The 9,521-nt window shown below is 60.6% G+C and overlaps 1 protein-coding gene across 1 annotated transcript in view; it reads right to left on the minus strand.

The window, feature by feature from the left end:
- Positions 1-2,539: 2,539 nt before the first annotated feature.
- Positions 2,540-9,521, minus strand: part of LOC137306669 (potassium/sodium hyperpolarization-activated cyclic nucleotide-gated channel 4-like) — a 40,947-nt gene continuing 33,965 nt past the window's right edge. Inside the window, exons 6-8 of the mRNA XM_067976013.1 lie at positions 8,253-8,331; positions 7,189-7,380; positions 2,540-2,708 (exon numbers count right to left, since the gene is read on the minus strand). Of these exons, the coding sequence (XP_067832114.1) occupies positions 2,553-2,708; positions 7,189-7,380; positions 8,253-8,331 (427 nt within the window). The 3' untranslated portion in view covers positions 2,540-2,552. The remainder of the gene's footprint in view (positions 2,709-7,188; positions 7,381-8,252; positions 8,332-9,521) is intronic.

The following is a 9,521-nucleotide window of genomic DNA, read 5'->3' on the forward strand; positions in this document are numbered from 1 at the left end:
AAGGGAAACGTATGTACAGGCTAACACTACTCGGTGAGATTTATTTCCCTGGTTAAATAATACACAGAAGCCAAAAAGTGCAGCAAGATTCTGGAAGAGCACAGCTTACAAACAGGACCAGATTTAGCTAACAAGGTCCTTATTTACAGTAATGTTTCCTGTAGAGTCTGAAAGATAACAGGGCCTTCTGGCCTCTCTTGCCTGAGCAGCCCAGTCCGTGCTCAGGAGCAAGTGTTTCCCCATTCTCGCCATCCTTTCTATCGAGAGGTTTATCAGCTGGACTTTTAATGGGCTGAACAATGTTGCACTGGAACGGTATGAATTCCAGCTCACCCGTGGAGTACGGAACCATTCCCAGGCTGAAAGACCGCAGGAGAATCACAGCGTTCACATTCAGACCAAGTGTTTGGAGTCAGTGGGGTTAATCACACACGGCCAAAAGCACAAAACGCAGGGGTGTAGAAGGGTCTCTGCAAACAGCTTTCTGCTCTGACCCCTAATTACTCATTCCTCACTCGGGCAGCAAGTCTTTCCCCGTCCCTCCCTGCACTTGGAAATATCTACATGGACCCCTCCCTCCCCCTGGGGTCTGTGTTATAAGTCTCCAGGTACTGAGGGGTATTTATTGGAACAGTAAATAATATGGAGGCAGAACCTTCCAGACCAGGCTTTCAGTGGGGGTCTCAGGCAGCCCGGTCCTCCTGACCCCTGACCCCCTCCTCCTGACCCCCTAAAACCTCTCCCTCCTGACCCCTATACCCCCAATCTTGACCCCCTAACCCTGAACCCTAACCCTCTAAACCACTCCTCCTGACCTCAACCCCCTCCTCCTGACCCTCTGATCCCCTCCTCCTGACCCCCAACCTGCTCCTCCTGAACCCGGCATTCCCTTCTCCTGACCCCTATCCCCCTAATCCTGACCCCCTAACCCTGACCCCTAACCCCTCCTCCTGACGCCTTAACCCTCTCCTCCTGAGCCCCTCCTGACCCCCCCAGCCCAAGAGAAGAGTGTGAAAATACAAAAATAACAACACCATCCTGCCAATCAGCCTGTGAATCCTTCCATCACTTCACACTGTGAAAATAACAGCAGAGAGAGGGATACCGAGACAGAGAGAGAGGTACCCAGACAGAGAGAGAGGTACCCAGACAGAGAGAGAGGTACCCAGAGAGAGAGGTACCCAGACAGAGAGAGAGGTACCCAGACAGAGAGAGAGGTACCCAGACAGAGAGGTACCCAGACAGAGAGAGAGGTACCCAGACAGAGACAGAGAGAGGTACCCAGACAGAGACAGAGGTACCCAGACAGACATAGAGGTACCCAGACAGACATGGAGGTACCCAGACAGACAGAGAGGTAACCAGACAGAGAGAGAGGTACCCAGACAGAGAGAGAGATACCCAGACAGACAGAGGGATACCGAGACAGAGAGAGAGGTACCCAGACAGAGACAGAGAGAGGTACCCAGACAGAGACAGAGAGAGGTACCCAGACAGACAGAGAGGTACCCAGACAGAGAGAGAGGTACCCAGACAGACAGAGAGGTAGCCAGACAGACAGAGAGGTACCCAGACAGACAGAGAGATACCCAGACAGACAGAGAGATACCTAGACAGAGAGAGGGATACCGAGAGAGAGAGAGAGGTACCCAGACAGAGAGACACCCAGAAAGACACAGAGATACCCAGACAGGGAGAGAGAGGTACCCAGACAGGGAGAGAGAGGTACCCAGACAGAGAGAGAGGTACCCAGACAGAGATACACCCAGAAAGACAGAGAGATACCCAGACAGAGAGAGAGATACCCAGACAGAGAGAAAGGTACCCAGACAGAGAGAGAGGTACCCAGACAGAGAGAGAGGTACCCAGGCAGACAGAGAGATACCCAGACAGAGAGAGAGAGAGGTACCCAGACAGAGAGAGAGAGAGGTACCCAGACAGAGAGAGAGAGAGGTACCCAGACAGAGAGAGAGAGAGGTACCCAGACAGAGAGAGAGGTACCCAGACAGAGAGAGAGATACCCAGACAGACAGAAAGAGAGGTACCCAGACAGAGAGAGAGAGAGGTACCCAGACAGAGAGAGAGAGAGGTACCCAGACTGAGAGACACCCAGAAAGACAGAGAGATACCCAGACAGAGAGAGAGGTACCCAGGCAGAGAGAGAGGTACCCAGACAGACAGAGAGAGAGGTACCCAGACAGAGAGAGAGATACCCAGACAGACAGAGAGAGAGGTACCCAGACAGAGAGAGAGAAAGATACCCAGACAGAGAGAGAGAGATACCCAGACAGAGAGAAAGATACCCAGACAGAGAGAGAGAGGTAGCCAGACAGAGAGAGAGAGAGATACCCAGACAGAGAGAGAAAGATACCCAGACAGAGAGAGAGGTACCCAGACAGAGAGAGAGAGGTACCCAGACAGAGAGAGAGAGGTACCCAGACAGAGAGAGAGAGGTACCCAGACAGAGAGAGAGAGAGGTACCCAGACAGAGAGACCTAGGGAGACAGAGAGTGTGGGCTCGATGTAATATGACAGGCAGTGGATAGCGGGGGTTAGGCCGAGGGTTCGGCCTGGAGCTGGACGCCCTGTTTCTGTTGTTGAATGGGCCTGAAGGTGAGCAGAGGAGGGCCCTGCACCATCACGATGAATGCGTAGAATAATTCAATATCTGCTTTGCAGCTCGTGACAATCTGGAAGTTTCTTAAAATCTGCCAGGAAAAATAACACAAAATGGGTTAGCTCAACAGTTAAAGGGACTCAGCTCGAGAGATGGAGGAGATGGAGGAGAGGGAGCTCGAGTGATGGAGGAGATGGAGGGGGAGGAGGCTCTAGTGATGGAGGTGATGGGGGGGGCGGAGGAGAGCTCGAGTGATGGAGGTGATGGGGGGGAGGGGAGCTCGAGTGATGGAGGTGATGGGGGGGGCGGAGGGAGCTCGAGTGATGGAGGTGATGGGGGGGAGGGGAGCTCAAGTGATGGAGGTGATGGGGGGGAGGGGAGCTCGAGTGATGGAGGTGATGGGGGGGAGGGGAGCTCGAGAGATGGAGGAGATGGGGGGCGGAGGGGAGCCCGAGAGATGGAGGAGATGGGGGGGGAGGGGAGCTCTAGTGATGGAGGTGATGGGGGGGAGGGGGAGCTCGAGTGATGGAGGTGATGGGGGGGGGTGGAGGGGAGCTCGAGTGATGGAGGTGATGGGGGGGAGGGGAGCTCGAGTGATGGAGGTGATGGGGGGGTGGAGGGGAGCTCGAGTGATGGAGGTGATGGGGGGGAGGGGAGCTCGAGTGATGGAGGTGATGGGGGGGGTGGAGGGGAGCTCGAGTGATGGAGGTGATGGGGGGGGGGAGGGGAGCTCGAGTGATGGAGGTGATGGGGGGGAGGGGAGCTCGAGTGATGGAGGTGATGGGGGAGGGAGGGAGCTCGAGTGATGGAGGTGATGGGGGGGGCGGAGGGGAGTTCGAGTGATGGAAGTGATGGGGGGGTGGAGGGGAGCTCGAGTGGTGGAGGTGATGGGGGAGGGAGGGAGCTCGAGTGATGGAGGTGATGGGGGGTGGAGGGGAGCTCGAGTGATGGAGGTGATGGGGGGGCGGAGGGAGCTCGAGTGATGGAGGCGGAGGGGAGCTCAAGTGATGGAGGTGATGGGGGGGGGCGGAGGGAGCTCCAGTGATGGAGGTGATGGGGGGGAGGGGAGCTCGAGTGATGGAGGAGATTGGGGGGGTCGAGGGGAGCTCGAGTGATGGAGGTGATGGGGGGGGCGGAGGGGAGCCCGAGTGATGGAGGTGATGGGGGGGAGGGGAGCTCGAGTGATGGAGGTGATGGGGGGGGCGGAGGGGAGCTCGAGTGATGGAGGTGATGGGGGGGAGGGGAGCTCGAGTGATGGAGGTGATGGGGGGGTGGAGGGGAGCTCGAGAGATGGAGGAGATGGAGGGGGAGGAGGCTCTAGTGATGGAGGTGATGGGGGGGGAGGGGGAGCTCGAGTGATGGAGGAGATGGGGGGGGGCGGAGGGGAGCTCGAGAGATGGAGGAGATGGAGGGGGAGGAGGCTCTAGTGATGGAGGTGATGGGGGGGGCGGAGGAGAGCTCGAGTGATGGAGGTGATGGGGGGGAGGGGAGCTCGAGTGATGGAGGTGATGGGGGGGGGCGGAGGGGAGCTCGAGTGATGGAGGTGATGGGGGGGAGGGGAGCTCAAGTGATGGAGGTGATGGGGGGGGAGGGGAGCTCGAGTGATGGAGGTGATGGGGGGGAGGGGAGCTCGAGAGATGGAGGAGATGGGGGGGGCGGAGGGGAGCTCGAGTGATGGAGGTGATGGGGGGAGGGGGAGCTCGAGTGATGGAGGAGATGGGGGGGCGGAGGGGAGCTCGAGTGATGGAGGTGATGGGGGGGGGGTGGAGGGGAGCTCGAGTGATGGAGGTGATGGGGGGCGGAGGGGAGCTCGAGTGATGGAGGTGATGGGGGGTGGAGGGGAGCTCGAGTGATGGAGGTGATGGGGGGGAGGGGAGCTCGAGTGATGGAGGTGATGGGGGGGTGGAGGGGAGCTCGAGTGATGGAGGTGATGGGGGGGGGGGAGGGGAGCTCGAGTGATGGAGGTGATGGGGGGGAGGGGAGCTCGAGTGATGGAGGTGATGGGGGAGGGAGGGAGCTCGAGTGATGGAGGTGATGGGGGGGGCGGAGGGGAGTTCGAGTGATGGAAGTGATGGGGGGTGGGAGGGGAGCTCGAGTGGTGGAGGTGATGGGGGAGGGAGGGAGCTCGAGTGATGGAGGTGATGGGGGGTGGAGGGGAGCTCGAGTGATGGAGGTGATGGGGGGGCGGAGGGAGCTCGAGTGATGGAGGCGGAGGGGGAGCTCAAGTGATGGAGGTGATGGGGGGGGCGGAGGGAGCTCCAGTGATGGAGGTGATGGGGGGGAGGGGAGCTCGAGTGATGGAGGAGATTGGGGGGGTCGAGGGGAGCTCGAGTGATGGAGGTGATGGGGGGGGCGGAGGGGAGCCCGAGTGATGGAGGTGATGGGGGGGGAGGGGAGCTCGAGTGATGGAGGTGATGGGGGGGGCGGAGGGGAGCTCGAGTGATGGAGGAGATTGGGGGCGCGGAGGGGAGCTCGAGTGATGGAGGTGATGGGGGGGGCGGAGGGGAGCCCGAGTGATGGAGGTGATGGGGGGGAGGGGAGCTCGAGTGATGGAGGGTGATGGGGGGGGCGGAGGGGAGCTCGAGTGATGGAGGTGATGGGGGGGAGGGGAGCTCGAGTGATGGAGGTGATGGGGGGGGTGGAGGGGAGCTCGAGTGATGGAGGTGATGGGGGGGTGGAGGGGAGCTCGAGTGATGGAGGTGATGGGGGGGGCGGAGGGAGCTCGAGTGATGGAGGTGATGGGGGGGCTGAGGGAGCTCGAGTGATCGAGGTGATGGGGGGGCGGATGGAGCTTGAGTGATGGAGGGTGATTGGGGGGGCGGAGGGGAGCTCGAGTGATGGAGGAGATTGGGGGGGCGGGAGCTCGAGTGATGGAGGAGATTGGGGGGGAGGGAGCTCGAGTGATGGAGGTGATGGGGGGGTCGGAGGGAGCTCGAGTGATGGAGGAGATTGGGAGGGAGGGAGCTCGAGTGATGGTGGTGATGGGGGGGGCGGAGGGAGCTCGAGTGATGGAGGTGAGGGAGGGAGCTCTAGTGATGGAGGTGATGGGGGTGGCGGAGGGAGCTCGAGTGATGGAGGTGATTGGGGGGGAGGGAGCTCGAGTGATGGAGGTGATGGGGGTGAGGGAGGGAGCTCTAGTGATGGAGGAGATTGGGGGGGAGGGAGCTCGAGTGATGAGGTGATGGGGGTGAGGGAGGGAGCTCTAGTGATGGAGGTGATGGGGGGGGGCGGAGGGAGCTTGAGTGATGGAGGTGATTGGGGGGGGCGGAGGGAGCTCGAGTGATGGAGGAGATTGGGGGGGAGGGGAGGGAGCTCGAGTGATGGAGGAGATTGGGGGGGCGGAGGGAGCTCGAGTGATGGAGGTGATTGGGGGGGAGGGAGCTCGAGTGATGGAGGAGATTGGGGGGGAGGGGAGGGAGCTCGAGTGATGGAGGAGATTGGGGGGAGGGGAGGGAGCTCGAGTGATGGAGGAGATTGGGGGGGAGGAGCTCGAGTGATGGAGGAGATTGGGGGGGAGGGGAGGGAGCTCGAGTGATGGAGGAGATTGGGGGGGAGGGGAGGGAGCTCGAGTGATGGAGGAGATTGGGGGGGAGGGGAGGGAGCTCGAGTGATGGAGGAGATTGGGGGGGCGGAGGGGAGCTCGAGTGATGGAGGAGATTGGGGGGGCGGAGGGGAGCTCGAGTGATGGAGGAGATTGGGGGGGAGGGGAGGGAGCTCGAGTGATGGAGGAGATTGGGGGGGGGAGGGGAGGGAGCTCGAGTGATGGAGGAGATTGGGGGGGGCGGAGGGGAGCTCGAGTGATGGAGGAGATTGGCGGGGAGGGAGCTCGAGTGATGGAGGAGATTGGGGGGGGCGGAGGGGAGCTCGAGTGATGGAGGAGATTGGGGGGGCGGAGGGGAGCTCGAGTGATGGTGGAGATTCGGGGGGAGGGGAGGGAGCTCGAGTGATGGAGGAGATTGGGGGAGAGGGAGCTCGAGTGATGGAGGAGATTGGGGGGGGAGGGGAGGGAGCTCGAGTGATGGAGGAGATTGGGGGGGCGGAGGGAGCTCGAGTGATGGAGGAGATTGGGGGGGCGGAGGGGAGCTCGAGTGATGGAGGAGATTGGGGGGGCGGAGGGGAGCTCGAGTGATGGAGGAGATTGGGAGGGCGGAGGGGAGCTCGAGTGATGGAGGAGATTGGAGGGCGGAGGAGTTAGGAATAGAGAGGCCAGGGATGTCAATAGGTGAAGGGCTAAGAGTGGAGCCAAACGGAGTTGAGGTGCAGATCAGCCACGATCTAAAAGAAGGGCAGAATGCGCTCGAGGGGCTGAATGGCCTTCTCCTGATCCTATGTTCCATTCAAGGAGAGAGAGGTGGGAGCTGTTGATTCGATTTGGGCGAGGTGAAGAGACTATACCTCACTGGGCGGTCAGCCATTGACCAGTACCTGGTCGAGGTGGGCGTCCTCCAGAGGTCAATTTGGACGTGAACATCGAGGGGACATTTCAGCCAAGAAAGCTTGAACCCTCGGGGTCGGGGGTCGGGGGTCGGGGGGGCACTCGATCAGTGAACGTATTCTCAGCGGGAACTCACGTGGATTAGAAAGAGTCCGATTTCTGTCTCAGCCACTCTCCGTCCAATGCACTGCCGGACCCCAGACCCGAAGGAAACAGCCTGGAAGTAATTGGTGATGTTGTTCAGCCACCTCCCCGGGTTATATACCAGGGGCTCGGGAAAGATGTCTGGGTCCCTCCCCAAGGAATACAGTCCCACCTGCACCATGGTCTGAGGACAGAGAGAGAGAGAGACGAGAGTCTGGATCAGGGACATCACTCTGACCAAACAGCTCGACCGATAACCAACCAAATAGAACAATGAGCAAGTGTGGGCTTTTTGTAAGGTTATTCACAGAGAGCGGCTTCGAAACACGGAGTCTCCTCCCCCTCTCACCACCTCGGGACGTCCCAGAGAGCTTTACAGCCAATGAGGTACTTTTTTGAAGTGTGGTCCCTGTTGTAATGTGGGAAACGCGGCAGCCGATTTGCGCACAGCAAGATCCCACAAAGAGCAATGAGACGATGAGCAGATCATCTGTTTTTTTAGTGATGTTGGTTAGGGATAAATATCGGCCCCAGGACACCGGGGAGAACTCCCCCCCTGCTCTTCTTCGAAATAGTGGCCCCTGGGATCTTTTACGTCCACCTGAGAGGGGCAGACGGGGGCCTCAGGAACATAGGAACAGGAGGAGGCCATTCAGCCCCTCGAGCCTGTTCCACCGTTCCGTTAGATCACGGGAGCGGGTTTGCGACAACTGAGTGCTTTCCTCAGCAACTTCAGAGGGGCAGTTCAGAGTCAACCATGTGGGGTGTGGGGACTGGAGTCACATGTAGGCCCAGGCCGGGTGAGGGCGGCAGGTTTCCTCCCCTGAAGGACAGCAGTGAAACCCACCGGGATTTTACAACAATCTGACTTCTCACAGAATCTTTTTTTAAACTGAATTCAAATTCTCAAATTGCGGTGGTGGGATTTGAACTCACGATCGAGGGATTATTCACCCAGTAACATCACCCCGACACCACCCGAGCCCAATAGCTGTGGTGTGTGAGCAGGTTTACAGCTGACGTTTCAGAGTGTCGGCGTCCAGGGGTCAGACTTACCCCGGCTGGGATGTGGTAGTTCTGAAGGACAATGTCTCTGATTGGGTAACGCTGGAGGGTGACACCAACGGGGTACAGCCTGAAAAAACAAACAATTTATATCTGGGATCCAGAGACCACCACGTGGAGCAGGGATTAACGCAGACCCCCCCCGCCACTCCCAGAACCCCCGCCACTCCAGACCCCGCCACTCCCCGACCCCCCCCCCGCCACTCCCAGACCCCCGCCACTCCCAGAACCCCCGCCACTCCCCGACCCCCCCTCCCGCCACTCCCCGACTCTCCCCGACCCCCCCCCCGCCACTCCCCGACTCCCCACCACTCCCAGACCTCCCCGCCACTCCCCGACTTCCCCCTCCCGCCACTCCCCGACCCCCCCTCCCGCCACTCCCCAACTCCCCGCCACTCCCCGACCCCCCCTCCCCGCCACTCCCCGACTCCCCGACCCCCCCTCCCGCCACTCCCCGACTCCCCGCCACTCCCCGACCCCCCCCTCCCGCCACTCCCCGACTTCCCCGACCCCTCCGCCACTTCCCCGACCCCCCGCCACTCCCCGACTCCCCGCCACTCCCCGACCCCCCCCTCCCGCCACTCCCCGACTCCCCGACCCCTCCCGCCACTCCCCGACCACCCCTCCCGCCACTCCCCGACCCCCCCTCCCACCACTCCCCGACCCCCCGCCACTCCCCGACCCCCCCCCTCCCGCCACTCCCAGACCCCCCCTCCTAACCCCACCACCACTCCCCAACCCCCCGCCCGCCACTCCCCGACCCCCCCCTCCCGCCACTCCCAGCCCAGACTCTCCGCCCCGTCCCACCACTCCCCGACCCCCCCCCGACACGATACAGGGTCCATGAGGGATGAGCATTCTCTGCTAACTTGTGCCCAGCAGCCAATCATATGTTGATTCCAGACAGTGAATGTCATCAGACAATTCAACCGTGGGTGCCTCACAGCCAAGCCTGAGACCCCATCCCCACCCAGTGCATGCACACACTATCCAGCTGGGGTCACTGGACAGTGATCAGGAGCAGGAACCCTGGCTGATTCCCCCTCTCTCTAACCCAGGGGTCACTGGACAGTGATCAGGAGCAGGAACCCTGGCTGATTTCCCCTCTCTCTAACCCAGGGGTCACTGGACAGTGATCAGGAGCAGGAACCCTGACTGATTTCCCCTCTCTCTAACCCAGGGGTCACTGGACAGTGATCAGGAGCAGGAACCCTGGCTGATTTCCCCTCTCTCTAACCCAGGGGTCACTGGGACAGTGAA

This window comes from Heptranchias perlo, chromosome 44 (genome assembly GCF_035084215.1).
Source record: "Heptranchias perlo isolate sHepPer1 chromosome 44, sHepPer1.hap1, whole genome shotgun sequence".
Classification (NCBI taxonomy): Eukaryota; Metazoa; Chordata; class Chondrichthyes; order Hexanchiformes; family Hexanchidae; genus Heptranchias; species Heptranchias perlo.